At 38.6% G+C, this 19,400-nt stretch overlaps 1 protein-coding gene across 4 annotated transcripts in view; it reads right to left on the bottom strand.

Annotated features, from left to right (window-relative positions):
• Nucleotides 1–852: 852 nt before the first annotated feature.
• Ctnna3 (catenin (cadherin associated protein), alpha 3) overlaps nucleotides 853–19,400 on the bottom strand; it is a 1,573,570-nt gene continuing 1,555,022 nt past the window's right edge. For 3 of the 4 annotated variants that reach the window (NM_177612.3, NM_001164376.1, NM_001164519.1), the window contains one exon: nucleotides 853–1,974. In NM_177612.3, the coding sequence (NP_808280.2) occupies nucleotides 1,687–1,974 (288 nt within the window). In that variant the 3' untranslated portion in view covers nucleotides 853–1,686. The remainder of the gene's footprint in view (nucleotides 1,975–19,400) is intronic. The other variant, XM_006513475.3, reaches the window with a different exon arrangement.

Raw genomic sequence — 19,400 nt, 5'->3', positions numbered from 1 at the left:
TAATAATTATTATGGGCAAGATGAGAGGAGAAACGAATGGACTTCCCCCAGCTCCTAGGAAGTTTACCTTTCCAACCCAGTACTTTGGAAGAATGAAACAATTCAGTATATTAAGAGAGAGTGAACATTTACCTCATAACTGAGAATCATTTGCCCAACATTGGTTTTGGTTTTGATTCTGTTTTGTTCAAGAGCATATACACTGTATTCCCAAACAAACACTTTCTTTTGCTTCATGAATGAGTGTCCCTCCTTAAACCAATTTGTGTTATATATAGAAATCTTATTAGATCAATCAAGTGTCAAGATGACCCTTTAAGGGTAGGGTTGTGTAGTGAAGAGCCTTGATTATAGCAGAATTCTAATATAGTAAAATGAAAGGAGAAATAACCTTTTGAATGTGACATGGTCAACTGAACCTTTGTCTTCCAATACAACTTATACTCAGTATCCTGTGAAGAAAGGGATGGGGAAAAAGAGGAAGTACGGAACAGAAAGGGGTTATAGCCATTATGCACTACTCTGTTAAACTATTAAAGATTCCTTCATAATCTCGTCATATAAAATAACCCAATGCCATTCATTTAAAGGTGGTTATTAAGGTGCCAAACTCACTGACATAAAACTAAGTTTGAGTTGTTGGGTGGTAGATTTTACTCACTGCCAAAATACTTCGCACACTTGTCTCTCATTTTAATTACAGTTTCCAGCAGATAAAAAGAGATTTTTAGAATCATGAAGCATTCCTCATCTGTCCATGATTGTAGACTTAACTCTTTGCTGTAACTCAGGGTCTCATTTCTCTAACAGAAGGGCCGAGTGTGTAGCTCAGGATTAGAATGTGCTTGCCTAGAATGTGAAATGTTTTATTTCCAATACCAAAAACAAACAAACAAATAAACAAAAAAAACCCCACACCAACAACAAACAAAAATTCACTTCTCCAGTGGGTGATGACTCTACAGGTATGCTCTGATAAGCCCAATACTAAGAGTCCAGAACTTCTGATCACTATAGAAATACAAGGTTCAAGCATTATGTTCCAAGATGGCAGCCTACAGAGGGTCATCAAAGCACTTCTTGAATAACATGCCTGACTTTTAAATTCTAGGAAGAAGGTTGGCCACACCCACTCGGTTACAGGTATCTAACCTATTCATGATGAACAGTGATTAAAATTTCCCAGGGCTAGGGTGACACATTTTTGGCAGGTTAGATGCAAGGTTAGGTGGGTTAAAGAAAGTATGGATGCTAATTGGGAAAATAGTTGATAAACTCTTTTATGTCTAGCAAAATGCAAGTGCAAAGCGTATGTCAGGGTTTTCCTTCCCAGGGATATAGAATGCATGGGTGCAGACATTTCTGGGTAATAGGAACTCACATTATCACTTACGCTCATTTTGTAATGAACATAAGTCTTCCCTCTGAAGGGTAGTGGTAAGCAACACCCGTGAGTTTTATTTCCTAGGTACTACCAACCAGTTAACTAGGTTGTGCTGGCCGTATAGAGTACACAATGACAAGATCCCAAACACACATCTTACACACTTGTTTAACCCCAATGTTTTATGTTATTTGTGAGCTTAACTCTGAAACTTGGTGAAATTAAAGAACCAATGAACCATGAAATAAAGCAGTGTGGTTAGCCTGGGGTGTAGAAATGGGCACTAGAGTGGATGAGGGTATTCAGTAGACTTGTCTCCCTCTGAATTCACTCATGACTTGAACTGGGTGGATCTTTTTCTTGGCAGAGCCTCTTCTGACAGCTGCCCATGTTTCTTCTGGCTTCTCTCTTTTAATCAAGGGCTTCTTAGCCGGAGCCTTCATCCTCCACATGACTACTGGGTGCCGGGGTCCTGCAGAACTCTGGATGCGGATGATCTTGGTGGAGGCAATGTATGACATTTTCACTGTTTGCACTACAGCATTCATTAAATTCTTGGCTGCCTGGATCAGGGAGGTGACACTGTCCAACTGTAAGGAAAGAACAAAGAGAAAAGTTACTACAAGATTTGTGGATATGGATGTCAAAGGGTGACATTTTATTTTGACCAAAGATATAAATGAACAAATTCTTATTTTACATATTGATATGTAATCATTTACATAGTTCCACCCTATTATTTTTTAAAGATTTATTTGATGCACACATACATCCATGTTTTGTTTTTAATGTGGTATCTTAGAAGGGTTAAATTATTTTTCTTTGTAATATATATATACATACACATATTACATGAAAGTGGAGACATATACATACATCACTTTTTTGAATATTTCATAGGTAATCACACTTAAGTGGGTCTCTGTTTTAACATGGAAATGTTATTTTCTTGTGGAGACTGCTGTTATATAAAGAATGGAGAGATCAAATAAAATTGAGTTTAAAGTTCAGATGTCCCTTTTGGCAACTTTGGGAAAGTTCCAACATATCAGTTAACTCAGGGAAAAATATTTATTAAAGATAAAATAATACATATAAGAAGCCAAGAGAGTAGCTGCCAAAAGTTTTTTGTTTTGTTTTGTTTTGTTTTTTATAATTAAGTAGCATTACCTCTGCAACCTAGGAAAACTGGCAAATGGCAAAATGATAAAGATGTACTCATGAAATTGCTAAAAATACCTCTCCTCAGATGACCTTGTTTGTTAAATTTTCAGGGTGCTATTAATGTAAACAAGCTCAGGGGGAAAAAAAGTAGATTGGCATTCCTAGAAATTGTCTTTTTTTTTTAATTAGGTATTTCCTTCATTTACATTCCCAGTGCTATCCCAAAAGTCTCCCATACCCTCCCAACCCACTCCCCTATCCACCTACTCCCACTTCTTGGCCCTGGCGTTCCCCTATATGAGGCATATAAAGTTTGTACAACCAATGGGCCTCTCTTTCCACTGATGGCCAACTAGGCCATCTTCTGATACATATGCAGCTAGAGACACGAGCTCTAGGGCTACTGGTTAGTTCATATTGTTGTTCCACCTATAGGGTTGCAGATCCCTTTAGCTCCTTGGGTACTTTCTCTAGCTCCTCCATTGGGGGCCCTGTGATCCATCCAATAGCTAAGTGTGAGCATCCACTTCTGTGTTTGCTAGGCCCCGGCATAGTCTCACTAGAGACAGCTATATCAGGGTCCTTTCAGCAAAATCTTACTAGTGTATTCAATGGTGTCAGCGTTTGGAGGCTGATTATGGGATGAATCCCCGGATATGGCAGTCTCTAGATGGTCTGTCCTTTGTCTCAGCTCCAAACTTTGTCTCTGTAACTCCTTCCATGGATATTTTGTTCCCAAGAAATTTTCAAAATATCTTAGAGCTAAGCCAAGTCGATTTGTTTTTATACAACCAGTGCTTTTCAATTATTTCAGTTTGGCAGATTGTCATCTGCAGCCAACTCGCACAGGGAGATGTGCCTCTGCTGTCCCCCTCTGTGATAGGAACTGTCAGGGCTAGGGCTCAGACACTGGCTCTGTAATGTTAGTGAAACCCATCAGCAGCTGCCGGCCCCAGTGCTCCACATTTGCTGTCCGCAGAGCTTCATTTCACACACAGAATAAATGAGTGAGGAAGGGTGGGGAATCAGGTTATTTGCCTGGGGCAGTGGCTATCTAGATGCTTCCTCACAAGAAAATATAATTAGCCATAATTTGCCAAGCCTGAGATACTTGAAAAGATAACACCAAATATGTGTGTGTGTGTGTGTATGTATACATGTATATATACACACAATATAATATATACATATATAACACACATATAATATATAACACATATCTATATGTATTATAATATGCATATATGTTATATAATATGTAGTATATGATATACAAATTAAAGAGTGATATTTGACAACTACACATGTATCTATGTTTTATGTGTATTATTCTCTGTCTCTGCCTTTCTGTCTCTCTCTGTCTCTCTTTATATATACATATATGTGTGTGTGTACATATATATATATATATCTTATTTAAATACTAAACAAGATTTTAAGTACTCACAACTATGTTAGAGGGTGTGTGTATGGGTGTGTGTGTGTGTGTGTTATTTTTATTGTTGTTGCTGTTTGTGTGCATGTGTGCCCAGGCATGCATGTGTAGACAGTGGGTGTCATCATCCTCCTGTATTACCTCCTGCCTTATATTTTAACACACAGTTTCTCATTGAACCTGGAACTCACTGGCTGGCTAATATGGCTGCCCAGTGAGCACCTATGATCTTTGATGACACTGGGCAGTTTGTTCATTTGCACAGAGCCTTATCAAACTACTAAATTTTAAATAGGTTAGCATGAGTCCTTCTTAAACTGCCAATAGACTGCAAAATAAAATCTTCTTTTTAATATAATTGTTTCATTAAAAGCCTAATCCCAGGAATGGATTACTTTTTCAGAGTTGTTGGTCACTCTGAAACATCCCAAGCTTTGGCCAATGCGTTTGTTTGCCTTCCAGAACTTTATGATTAAGACCCTTGTGCTGAAGATAGCCTGCACTAAGACAGAGAACTGGGAAAAATCAAGCTGGGATTAACCTGGAAGCTTCTTCCCAACTTTAGCTTTCATACTGCTGGAGCAGGCTAGGAACACTACCAGATGTTTAAAAACAATCAATAATTTCACTCATCTGTGAACTTTGTAAGCTACGAGGATGACTGGCCTGGAAAGATATGTTGAATTGCTGCACCTGTGCAAATGCTGTGAAATCTAATCAGAATATTTAAAGCTCATTCCACGTGAGCCATTATCAGGCTCAGAACCCTAGACTAGACAGGTCATAGACTATGGATGAGAATCTGCTGCTATTAGTCTGCTAAATGGCCATGGTATTAAATTGGCTCCCAATAACTTAGAACTAAATCTATAGATTAAGGCACCCAGAGAAGTTTCTGTAGCAGTACACAATTAATACTCTCATTGATCCCGGTGGCAGCAGCAGCATTCCTCATTACCCAGCCCAATGTTCTGGATTCCCGAATGAAGTACACACACACACACACACACACACACACACACACACACACAGAGCGTTTATATTTTGATGGCTTTAAACAGCTCAATGGCTGAGCTACTTCCTAATCTCCACATGGTCAATCCACCTCTCTCCGACATTCCTGAGTTATTACTTATTAAATTCTATACTCCATCTTGGTTGCCCCGGACCCAGTTGTGCAGCTCTCTTGGACCTAGATCTCCTGGCTCTACATGGTGGCTATGCTCTCTGTCCTGAATCTTCTCAAGCATGGTATCCTTTTTCTCCTCTCTGCACTGTAGATCTCCTCTTTCCCCCACCTCTTCCTTGGTCCCTTACCGGGAATCCTAAAAGTCCAGCCTCTGTCTCCCTGCTCAGCATTGGTTGCCAGCATCTTTATTTAACAATCAAAATCAACTGGGGCCAGTGTTCCCTCAGTGTCTTATATGTGGATGCATGTAGGCATTCTCATGCAACTGGGGGGGTGGGGTGGGGAAAGGACCCAGATTAACATAATAAAAGCAGCATTAGCCCAAACTCTCAAGTTTCCATTTTGTGTGGATGATGACTAAAACCGAGAGTCGTGACAGGTCAAGGTACAGAGAATAATAGACTGCAGAATGTTCACTCCTAAAGAGAACATATATGTTGTACTCAAACCTCCAAAGAAAAAAAGGAGGGGGTATGCAATGAACTAAAGGCTAGAGAATGTAGATGAGGACAAGGAAACAGTATTGTAAGAACAAAGCAGAGAACGCCACCTGCAAAGTCTCAGCTGTTAAGATAGCACGTCCACGACTTGTCCAAGCCCAAGCATTGAGAAGCTGGTTGTGCATGAAATTCCTCCTCTACCAAAGAGCCACTGGCAATCATTAGCTGTCAGGAGAGGAAGTCAGGTTTTGCTAAGAGTGTAGCCCCTATAAGTTAGCCATGTTCCTGGGAAAGATCACACATCCACAAATATATGGGCAGGACACATTGGCCTCAATGGAGGGAATGAATAAACAGACGAGACACAAACTTGAGCAGGGAGGCTGGTGGTTTGGGGAAAAGTCAGAGGAGGGAGAGAGAATATGAGCCAAATCTGGTAAATGGATTTCTCAAAGAACTACTAATAAATTACCCCCATGCTGTCTAGTACAACATGGATGGTGCTTGTCAAATCCAGCACATAAAAACAAAACAAAACAAATCAAAAACAAAATAAAGAAACAGACATGTTTTTTTTTCCAATGAGTGCAGTGATAGTTTAGGATGCTGAGTAATGGCATCCCTCAAACATGAAATCACTAGCTTTGTTTTATAGGTTCTGCACCATCATAGATTCTTCTACAAAAGAAGAGCATGGAGACCACCTGCCATTCAAGCTTGCATCAGTAGCTTTGACCTTAACACTCCAGAAAATTAACATTCTCTTGCCTTCCTTTTGACTTGGTAACCTTAGGATGGATAGACTACATTGTCTTCCTCTCCTTTTGATTTCTCCATGTAATTGATACCTTTAGGCAGACAGCATAGGAAGAGAGTTCAGGTTCTACCCAGGCCTCACAGGGTGGGGACTGGCTTGTCTTCCTCCTCTACCTAATCAGTAACTTCCTACCCGTGCTAATATGAACTCTTAGCTTGGACTCTGAAAAATCTTTTGACTTTAAGGTCTTAAATAGTTATAGGAAACCCTTCTGTTCCACATGACTCAGAAAATACAGGACAAATTGTGCCCCTGGAGAGCATGAAGACTGGCTTTGCAGACAGCAGATTAGGGCAATTGCTCATAGAATACTGTTATTTTATGAGGATAACTTCCAGACCTTGCTGCAGGCTAGTCAGGTCTATGTGCTATATGCACTGAGGTGTGCTATTCAGGTCTATGTGCTATGTGTGCTGAGATGATTGCCTCTCAGCTATTAGCCAAATGACAAGCAATGGCAAAGACAAATCTAAATAATGGAATGAAATTTCATTCTGTACCCAAGGAGTGCCTGTGGTCTACTCATAAAGAATAAGTATGTGCAACCAAATGCCTGCAAAACATTATTTAAAATCCTTTTTGCTCAGATTTAATTTCACGAAAAGTATTTTAAGGGAAGGCTTCAGTAGACCTCTCTGTGTAAAGACAAAGGTAAAATTGGGTGAGGTAATGCACGGCTTTGGCATTCACAATCAACTTATTGAACAAACTGTCCTTAAAATCACCTGTGCGGTACAAGATTATTGACTCATTCCAAATGCCCAGGAGAGCAAACCAACCAGACTCTAAAATTCAGGCCGATGGGATCTCTATTATATATCACTTGCATTAACTGAAAGTTCTGCTGGCAAATATAACCTGAAATGGTTGCCACAGAGAGGCTCTTCTTACTGGCATCTGCAAACACTCCCTTCTGAGCTAGATGGAGAACTAGGAACGGGATCAGCTATGACTCTAAATTTCTTCCCCATTCTCACACCTCATTGTAATATGTAAGCATTGTACATGTGTGCGAGCACACACACACACACACACACACACACTAAAATATATAGGTCAAAACTGTAGACAAATTCAGTTATAGCTTCCAGGACAAGGAAGTCCCTAAGACCTGTTTAATCATTAAAATGTATAAATGCAATACTGATTAATCAAATGCTTTTTCTGATACTCAAAAAAGAATTTAAATTAATTTGTTTGCCTAGATTTTGAAGCCTCAGGGAGGACACAGTACTCCTTTTCCCCCTGACTTACACAGAAGCCGTTTTCCCTCTGACTTACAGGGCTCAGTTAGAGTATTTGGAAGAGACATCAGGACAGATCTTATTAAAAGACATGCACATGTGTTGGGTGGTAAGTGCATAAAATAGCTGCATCTTAAGAGTTAAAGATCCCTTTCTTGTGTTTCTAACTTATAGGCAGAATTGACATCTCTAGACGAAAGTCTAAACACATTTACCATACACTGCAAAATGCCGAAATACATTTTTTTCCAGCAAAAATACATGAGCATATCCATTGTTTTCTGATCCACCATAAACCTCTCTTGAGCACCTCATTTATCCCCGCACTTGCTTAACACATTCTATTGTCTCCAAAGAGATTTATCTGAAGAGTAGCCTACAATGAAAGCATTCTCTCCCCCACCCCCTTTTTTTTCCAGATGTATTCAAAAATGCTAAACAGCCTTGCTGGCTTAATAGGCAACTTCAGTAAGGGCTTTGTTAACGCTAGTTAAAATGGAGTTGCATCTCCAGATTTAAGTTGTCAAGGTCATTAAGACGAGGAGAAAGTTTATTGTTGGAGCATGGAACTTATCGCTATGAGCCTCTCATATTCACACACCAAACATGTCCTTGGCCAACTCCAAATATATATGATTATTATCTCTCACCAATGCTAATTGAAGGACAAATACTGAGGCCAGAGGGATGTCTCCATGATTGTGAGCACATATTGGTCTTGCGGATGACCAAAGTTTGATTCTCAGTACACACACACACACACACACACACACACACACACACACACACACATATATATATATATATATATATATATATATATAAAAGGTACCTGACAATATGACAATGGCCTTTTACACTGCTCTAGGGGACACAATGCCTTTCTCTGAGATCTGCGGTTAATTGTCCCCAAACATATGCACAAAAATAAAAATGAATCGTTTTGTAAGAGACATACCTTTGGTGGAGGTTCTGATAGTTCCAAATACTAATAGCTCTAGAGACATTTTTATATGTTCAAAATGGCTATCTCCCTTATCGTCCAGTTTATTATAAGATAATAATCTATCATCAATAGAAATGATGGTTATTATTTACATGCTTCTATTATTTGAAATGGCCAGTAGTGCAAATTTGACATACAAACAAATGGACTGTTATTTATTTGAGTTGTAGAATTATATGTGTAGAGATGACACCAAATGTTTTTCAAGGCAGCTGCAGTCATGTTTTTTGTTCCCCTCCTGTACTTTTCCATAAAACTATAAATGATACCTAGATTTTCTATACTCGGACTTCACCAGGAACTTTCTAGAAGCTGTAAATGAGAAATGAATCATTGACAAATAATTTTTTGATTATTTGCATTTAAAACTTAGAGCCTGTTATAGATCCTCTTCTCAGAAAGCCTCAACTTTCACAGCTTTAGGTTGGCATCCTTCCTCAAAATTACAGGTCAATGGCTATAAATGACAAACATAGCTTATCCCAAGAATAAAACATGTGTTCTGTAATAAACAACACACATGTATCCCAATCTGCTAACTGTTCAATGCTACATGAGAAGGGTTCGATAATAGAGAATAGTCATTTTGGTATTGATTATTAGGGTTTGCTAATTTCTCATAAAAGTAATTTTATAAGCTGGAATGTCAAATAATGTGACACAAAGTATAAGAATTTCGATCAAACAGTAGTTAAGTTCTCCCAACCATTGATATTGGAGGGGTAGTAGAAGGTGTTTCTTCCCTACTGTTGTGTCAATACCATATGCTAAAGCAGGTGACACTCCAGGTTCAGTGAAGAAAACAGAAACACTTCCAAGGGTTTCACAAGGCAAATTAATGTAGGAATAGAGCTATTTGGGAAATGGAACGACTGGGAAACAAAACTGCCCATAGCCAACTGTCATATCAGCACAAACTGCCACAGTCTTTTCAGCTAAAAAAAAAAAAAAAAATGGAGACTGCAAAACCATGGGACATACTCAAAGGGGGAAACTGTCTACTACTAGTCTGGCAATCGTTGGCTATTAGGTAACCTGGACTGAAAGTCATTTAACACAACCTTGATGAGGAAAAATTCCTGCCAAGCACAGTGACAAGGACAATGGATTTCTGCCTGAGGATGCATTTCCCTGTGTTTCCATTGGGACATTTGTTCTGGTTTAATCCTCACAACCTTCTGAAGGCTAGTTTTTCATTTTACTGATTGCAGTACTGTACTTGAAAACCTAAAATTAACATCTGTGTATTTATTTAGCCAATATTGTTCATACAGATCAGATCAAGCAGTTAGCTTTCTTAGCTTCATCACTGATACACACATATGCACACATACACACATGCCACACACATATAAATACTCGCACAGCACACACACACATAGCACATACACATGCACATATGCACGAACATAAACCACATACACACATATGCCACATACATATATACATGCATACATATACCACAAGCACACACAGACATGCACATATAAAACACACACACACACAAGTATACATATACACACACAAATATACAAGTATATCACTCACAGGTACACACAAATACACATAAATACATATACATACACCCAAATACACATAGATATGCACACACAGAGACACATACAGACACACCCACTCCTAGACACAAGATGGGGACAACAGGAATAGCCTTCCATGTTTCTTAGGTCTTTATATATTTAAATGATTCTTAAGATGTGTCAGGCATGCTTATGATTCCCTAAAACAAGACTAGTGTTTTATTTTTTTTAAAAAAAAAATGGGCTACAGAAACAAAGAGACAAATCAATTATTTTACATGATTGTCACTGAAGTATCCATATATGATGTATACATTTTTACAGTATGCATCTTTATAATTTTAAGTAAAATAGCATCTTGTCAAGTTCTTTTTGTATACATGAAATCTCATAACATTTTTATTTTATTTTACATTTTAACATTTTTAAAACTTGCATTATAACCTGATCTTGCCATAGACTATAAGGCTTAGCTATAGTTTACTATAACTCCATAAATCATAACACTGGCCCACTATTACTGAATTGAAGAGTAAACCATAATATATCTATAAAAAGTAGGAACCACATTGAATTCATGAACAGTGTACAATTGCAACAACAAAATTTATGATAAAAGGGACAGTTTTCAGTCTTCTTCCACATCTGGTTAGTGTCCCACTGCACCTCTAGTCTCATAGGCCAGGGAATGACACTCTAGCATGCAGAGATTATGCACATGCACTCAATCAGTGGTTTCAATCCAGGATGAGCAGTGTTACCACTAATTCACACTGTAATTGCTTGATCCAACCTAGTGAAGCAAGAGGGTTGACAGCTAAGGAGGCAGAAGGCTTCTTTGGAAATGATTCCAAGGGATGCCTGGAGCAATAGAGCTGTTATCTCAGATGGGAGGCATGGAATATGTCAGTGAAAATGCTATGCACCTTGAGGAAAACAATTAAAGTGTCCTTCAAATCACTGCATTCTATTTCTTTTACACAAACACTTCGTATCTGAGAAAAATATCAGGGGCCTCGGAATTGTCCACAGTGGGGGAAATACTAGGAAGTTCTGATGCCGAATTTAGTTTCTTTTCAAATCAGACATCTCTTTCAGCTTGCCTGGAGTGTCTTATAAAACAAAGCAATCTTCCAGAACCTCTCTATAGATAAGTACAGCTGTCTCCTCGGTGAAGGGGAGAGGTTCAAACACATTTCGAAACAGCTGGCTCTTGCCCTCCCAGCTGCCTGGAAAATGAGAAACTTTTCTGGCAGCAGGCCCCAAGCCCAAACCAGTGGGTGTCTGAACTAATCCCCAGGCAGCAGAGTGCAGTAGGCTGCAGACACACAGGAAAGCATGGGTGGCTTTTAATCATCTTGATCTTTGGCTTTGTGTAAAGTCAAAGAAGAAAGCTCCCAGGGTAGGATGGGAGATCAAGCAGGTGTATAGATGTTCCCATGCAACAGAGGAGGAGAAAGTCAGTACAGCGAAGGGGTCAAGAATGGGCTCAAGGCAGACTAGGTGAATCCAATCAGTTTTTCCTCTCTGTACCAGAGGGTATGTTTGCTTTGTTATTGTTTGGTTTTGATGTGTAAAACAGAAACATATCGACACGGACGCCTCAGAATTGTCTTAAGACAGTGTAACGCACAGGAGAGTGAGCTGTACATACACCATTCCCCCTGGTTCCGAAGGCACTGAGAAAAGTAGTCCCTTTGAGCTGGAGTAAACATGAAACTTGAAATGAAGAGGACAGATGAATCTTCCAATAAATGCACAATTTTTCAAACGTGCGTGCGAAGGCCATATGTGTCAAGGTGTACATAAAAGTTTATATACCACACCAATAGGAGCTTTGTAAGGTAGGTTGCCTTTCTTATGGATCAAATAAAGCATCTGATAAATGTAAGACATAGGATTTCAGGGACCTGGGCAATGTAATCAAAGCAGAAAGAGGTGGACTCAAGTCGCATGATGCTACATATGGTACTCTGGGGACTGATGCCTTCTCTAAACAAAGAAATACCCCATTAGTTTCTTAGAGTGTCTTCTCTCCCTTGTATAATGACTACTTAGTTCTTCTGAAATCTCCCATCCCCCTGGTTTGGTTTGGTTTGCTTTGGTTCTGCCTCTAGACTTGCTGTGCTGAAACAGTGTCACATTTTAGTTTGGGAGTCTTCCTGCTTGTGCCTTGACCTCTGTGGTTGACAGTCCCTAAACTCACTTCTCCTTCAGATACTCATACTTAGTGTCACTGTACAATTGTTCCATACCGTGCGTGTCTCTAGACAAACACTGACTTAAGTGACTGAAAAGTGCTTTGCTGGCAGGCATATCTTGGTAGACCCCAACACCTAATAAAACCCCATGTTTTTACATTTGTGTATGTCGCTGGACAATGTTAGTGGTTCTATTTTCTTCTTAAAAATCTACTATTTAACATAACGTTCATAGGGGCAGGCTTCATATGCCCCATTGTTAGGAGTCTTAGCTAGGGTCACTCTCATAGATTCCTGAGAGTTTCCATTGCCCTGGGTTTCTAGCTTATTCCAGAGATGCTCCTTCAATCCAGTTGCCTCTTCTAGTGCCCTCTCCTCCTGTCTTCTCCTAATCTGGTCCCTCATGTTCCCATCCTCACCCATTCCCTACCCAATTCCCTCCTCCCATCTACCCCGGATGCCTAGTCTATTTCCCCTTGTCAGTGAGATTCAAGCATTCCCCCTTGGGCCCTCCTCGTTAGTTAGCTTCTTTGAGTCTATAGATTTTAGCATGTACTTTATGACTAATACCCTCTTATAAGTGAGTACATCCTATGTGTGTCCTTCTGGGTCTGGGTTGCCTCACTCAGGATGATATTTTCTAGTTCCATCCATTTGCCTGCATCATGAATGACTTCATGATGTCATTGACACTTAAAAACTGAGTTGTGTAAATATATCACATTTTCTTTATCCATTCCTCAGTTGAGGGGCATCTGGATTGCTTCCAGTTGCTGGCTATTACTAATAAAGCTGCTATGAACATAGTTGAACAAATCTTTTTGTGGTATGGTGAAGCTTCTTTTGGGTATCAACCCAGGAGTGGTATAGTTGGGTCTTGAGGTGGATCAATTTCCAATTTTCTGATGAATCACCAAATTGATTTCCAATATGCTGTAAAAGTTTGCACTCATATCAGCAATGGAGGAGTGCTCCCCTCGTTCCACATCCTCACCACCAGCATGAACTGTTGCTTGAATTTTTGATCTTAGCCATTCTGATAGGTATGAGATGGGATCTCTGAGTTGATTTGCTTTGCATTTCCCTGATATCTAAGGATGTTGAACATTTCTTTAAGCACTTCTTGGCCATTAGAGACTCCACTGTTGAGAATTCTCTGTTTAAATCTGTACTCCATTTTAAAATATTGGATTATTAGGTTTATCAACGTCTAGTTTTTCGGGTTCTTTTACATGGTAGCAATAGGGGATATGGAGACTGAAATGGCCATCTTCTCTAACCAGGCATGATTTCCAATGGAGGGATTGGTTTACCAACCCAGCCATTAAAAAAATCTTCAACCAAAAATTCGTCCTGCCTACATAATATACAGAGATAAAGATGGAGCAGAAGTTGAAGGAACGGCCAACCAATGACTGGCCTAACTTGAAACGCATTCTATGAAAGTGAGCCAATCCTTGACACTGGCCATGGTATTCTTCTGTACTTGCAGACATGAGCCTAGCATAACTGCCCTCTGAGAGGCTTTACCCAGCAGCTGATGAAGAAACCCGTAGCTAAACATTATGCTAAGCTCAAGAAATATTGTGGAAGTGTGGGAGGAAGTATTGAAGGAGCCAGAGTTGTTAAGGATACCACAAGAAAATCTATAGAATCAGGTCACCTGGGCCAATAGGGGCTCACTAAGCCTACCAACCAAAAAGCATGCATGCAACAGACCCAGACCCTCTGCACATATGTAGCAGTTGTACACCTGGGTCTTAATGTGGGAACAAAGGCTGTCTCTGACTACATTGCCTGCCTTTAGTTCCCTTTCTCCTAACTTGGTTGCCTCATTAAGCCTCAAGGGCAGAAGATGCATCTAGTCTTACTACGAGTTCATGTGCCAAGATTGGCTGATATCCATGGGAGACCTCCCCTTTTCTGAGAAGAAAGGAATAAGGAGGGTAAGGGGCTGGGGAGGAAAGGGGGAGGGACTTGGAGGAGATGGGGAATAAGCTGTGAGCACAATGTAAAATAAATAAATAATCAATAATAGAAGAAAAATATATAAATTTAAAAACGTTAAAGCAGGGGTCACAAAGAGAGAAGAAAGTTGCCCTTGTGGGCAAAGCTTTTAACCCAGAGGCCCAGACATTTCAGTGATGCATGCCATGTGTCATGAGGGCCATAATTTGATGGTAATAATAGTTCAAATACTGAAATTGGAAAGTGATTTATGGTTTCTACATAAATTAGTCTGTCTTAAAGGTTACTCATCTAATTGTATCCTTTCATTCAATTGTATTCTGATATACTATCTTGAGTAGAACAAGAAAGAAATAGAGTTAAGATCCAGCTTCTTAGTAGCCAAACCAAAGAGGCACTTTAATAATACACTGCCCAGTAAAATGAGCATGTTCAAAAGAGCTATTTTCTGTTTATGACTATATATCTTAGCAGAGGAACAAAAATGAAAATAAAACCAAGTGAGATACTCTAGTCTATGAACAACAGGCAGAAACTGAGTATCATTGATCGCTCCTATAAATCAATAGAAAAACATACCATGTTCTAATATCCAAAGTTTTATTTCCCAAAGTATTCAGTAACTTTCTCTTGCATATTAGTAAGCATTCTATTTGTTTGGCTCATCTTCACAGCAATGTCTCCCATGGCAGACACAGTTAGCTGAGTGCCCCATAGCCATTAGCCCATTCTTCATTGATCCTTGCATTTATTCTTACAGCAGTTAGCTCAGCCATTGTGGGTAGATCATGATTGGTCATAGGTCATTATGCTTTATGACTGATTGGTCTGTGGGCAATTCATGCCACTCTGGTTTGATTAAATTTGTGATTTCAGGAAATATTTATCATTCATAGAAAGCAACTCTGTACCCTCTTGAACCCTAAGAAGCAGTGCACTAAAGCTAGAATTTGAGCTACTGAATCCCTATCCAAATTATAAACTAGTACCCCAGAATAGACAACTGTAAGTAACAGATGGTGAAAAAGAGAACCATGGAAAGTATTCAGGCTTGGTAACATGCTAAAACCATGGAACAATCATAATTTGAATCTATGGTGATTGTTTATGTCTTTAATAGTAAGTTTTGCTCCGTGGAACAATAGGTATCATACTCTAAACCCATTTTTCCTCCCAGTCAAAGATTGTGCAAATCAAGATGACATCATCCTCCTTCCAGCTGATCTTTCACATTCTACCATCTTGAGAATTTGATGCACTACATTCTGCTTACTGTCTGCCTCACATTGCATCTGCATTCAAACACACACACACACACACACACACACACACACACACACACACACACACACACACACTACCTTGCTGGAGGTACCTATAAGTGTCTAGTTCTATGCCATTTTAACCCCTACTGCACATCTTTCCTTAAGCAATAACTACTCCATTTGCAACCATTCATTTATAACTGCTTCAGCTAGATTCTGTAATTTGAAACCCAAGCTACTTTATCCATGGAACCATATCCATCTATTCTCATCTCTATATTCCAAGATTTAGGAAAGACTTATTAAATCACAGAGGGCATTTATGCTGTGGTAGAATTTTGGTAAACTGAAACTATTTTTCATTTAAAGGAAGTTTTATTTAAGAGGTTACATGCAAAACCTTTTGAAAATGAGTTCTGTTTTTTCTACCTTGCTTGAAGCAGGGTTTTTTCATGTTTGTTCTGTAGGTGATTTGCAGGCTTAGCTGTAGGCTTAGCTGCTTCACAGGTTCCATATGATCCAACTGTCTCTGCCTTCAGAATGCAAGGCTTACAGCTGCATATTACTACATTTGAATAATCTTAACTTGGTTTCTAGGGATGTAGATAATCTTGTTAGTCCCAAATGGCAAGAGCCTTTACCCACTGACTCATCTTACCAACCCTTAGGAAAATCATTTAGATACATGCTAAAGGGAAAAGAGTATTTAGGACATGTGAGGAGCAAACAGACTGTGTCTCAATCTTGTCTGTACTAGGTCTAAATAATTTTAGATGACTAATGTGATTCCCCTGTGTCTTTCTGTCACCACTAAAGGGATAAGTACAATGATTATAACTATCTTCGATAGTAGATATGTAGTAGATATCTACATATATAGAGAGATAGTTATATGTAGGTATGAGTGAAGGCTGTTATGTCAGGCTTAGAAAAGTTTCTGACACATTTTATGTACTATATGCAAAAGCTTACAGTAACAATAATTTCTTAGTCTGTCGTTATTTACCCCATAGTAATAAAGATGTATATATTCTATCCTATAAACCCCTTTCTTCAGTTGTTTTATTCATATCATTAATTCAAGTCATTATCATTTTTACAGGAACCCCTGGAACATCCTATCATTTATCTCCTAGGTTAGATTCCTTTTTTTTTTTTTTTAATCCACCAAAATTTTATTTCTAAAGCATCCTCCTGGTGATTTTTCTATTTATAAACTTCCATATGAAAGAAACAATTCTATAACAAAGCCTGCGTGCTTCACAATGTTGTATTCTCTAATGCTCGTGCTATTTTATTTTACTCCAATATGACTCTCAGTTTTGTTCTCATCGCTTAAAACGAAATCTTGTTCTCCCATCTTTGGGATGTGCTTATCTCTTTGCCAAGAGTTACTTTCTTTGAAATCATACTTATTCCTTCGGCCTCAGCAAGATTGTGGCAGTGATCCCCTGGTGAGATGGCAATGATTTCCCAAGCTCTCTTTCCCTTCTCAGGAAGAGGTTATCATAAACTTCTCTGTCCACATTGTACTCTGCACACACACTGTCATTACAGCAGCATTTGCCACCATGGATTATGGCTCAGTTCCTTTGTCCTAATCTTCATTGGGAAAACAGATATAAAACTATAGGTAGGCAACAAACCAAACTCAAATTGGCTTGTTGCCTCACCTTCAAAGTGGTGATTATACCTTTTACAAGATTCTACAGAAATAACTATCATTTTCTTTGATTCATTGGTATTGATAAGCCCCACTTTGCAGCCAAATTTGTCATTTTAGAAAGAGCAAAATAAGGAGCAGAGGATGAATGCTAATCTAATTGAATTAGTTGGTTTAGATTTACTGTCCAATATCAAACAGAAATACATTAAATGACGTCTTTGATGCTGCCTTGTTTGAAATCAAGCATATTTAAAAAGATAAAAGCTACTGATTTAAATGACCATCAAAGGGTTTTAAGTATTTTAAAAGAAATCAATGATTATTGGCAATCTCACTAAAACAGAATGGAGATGGCACAGTTATTCTTAAGGGAATTTAACAGAGATGAATAAGCCTCTGGATTGAATAACTGTTAAATCTTGCATTTTCTTCTATTCAAACCAATATTTGTTCTTACTTTGATACTTAAATCTGATTCATAAATCAGTGTAGAAGACTCTCAAAAACACTGAAAATAGACTTGCCATATGACCCAGCTCTACAAAGGATGCACATATTCTCCAAGAACTCTACTTCTTGCCAAAGAGAGATTTTTGACCATTTATATTTATCTCTGCACTGTTCACCAAAGCCAGGAAACAGAACCAGATTAGGTGTCCATGAAACTGGGAAATGGATAATTAATATGTCCTACATATACATATTTCATTCATCTGGAAGATAAAATGAAATCATGAAGCTTGAAGGAAAATGGATGGGATTACTAAGCTTGTAAAGGTCAGAAATGGCAGTATTGTACATCTCTCTCATACATGTATCCTAGCTTCTGACTGTTAAATGTGTGTATTGGCATATAAACATGAGAAAAGTTCTTGGGTCTCTAAAGTGGTCATTGAGATATGGTTAAAAAAATATGCTTTATTTGAGAGGCTGAGAAATAAAATTAAACATTTAAGATATTAAAGAAGTCAGGGGTAAAATGGACAGTAAGGAAAAGAGGTGTCTGGAGATGGAAGAATCACAGAAGAGGGAGACAAATAGAAATAAGTCAACTAAAACCAAATGTTCACGAAAATACCTCAAAGAAACTTTTTAATTTGTTAATTAATTTTAAAAAATATTCTCCATAAACCATCTAAAAGCAAGCCCAAGACTAAGTTTGAATCTATCCCAATAACACAAAAAGACAATGTAGAATTACTTGTCTCTTTAGCAAAGTCCAAGTTCTCCATCTTGTGTCAGAGAAGAGACAGAACATGACGTATGTCAAGAATCCGCTTGGCACATCTATAACCTTGACATGGCTTATTGGAAGTAAGTAGACAGTATGATGATCAGAGGCTGAAGGGAACCGGTAGGAGCCCAGCAGAAGGAAGTTTGATTTATGACCTTTCTAACTGATGACTTCTCCAGACTTGTATCAAATGGTCTTTCTGGATCTTAGCCCTGAATTTATTTAACCTTTGCGGCTGTGCCAATTTATCTACACCTATTAAGTCTGCCTTTCCCAAGACTGTGAACCCGATTTAGGCCAGATACGGGCCTAAGTAAAGCATTTTTGGCAGGTATCTTCTTGACTTAGAGCCCAGTTCCATTTACTGACTTATGTGTGAATAAGCTGGGGCCTTAGTACCCCATGTTTGTGTTCTGACTCTGGATGTGTAATTGAAAACTAACAAAGACTTACAGAAAGACATTTTCGGCCATAAGAGATAAAACTTTCAATGTTTACTTGGGTACCAAATTGTTTTGTATTCTCATTGAATTGAGCTTGAATTTCCTTGTCCTATCTATATATGTTGGACTGAATTATTTATAAAAGTTCATCCAGTCCTATAATATTAAGAGTCTTCATTATTATTTCTTCCTCTAGGGCCTCCTGTAGACTCTTTAAAATTATGAGAAGTGATATTTGTCTAGGTTATTACTCTTAAATTCTCATGCTTGTTTCCCTAATATATGCAGATTGTAAGCCAATCCACACATATTACATGGTCTTTTGATTTAGCTTGTATTGTTGGGATAACTCATGTTTTAATAGTCCCCCCATCTTTGTTATTCCTTTCTCATTAACTGCATCCTA

This window comes from Mus musculus, chromosome 10, assembly GCF_000001635.26.
Source record: "Mus musculus strain C57BL/6J chromosome 10, GRCm38.p6 C57BL/6J".
In the NCBI taxonomy this organism is placed as follows: domain Eukaryota; kingdom Metazoa; phylum Chordata; class Mammalia; order Rodentia; family Muridae; genus Mus; species Mus musculus.
Note: the sequence above shows the minus strand (reverse complement) of the source record. Positions and strands in the feature narration are given on the sequence as shown.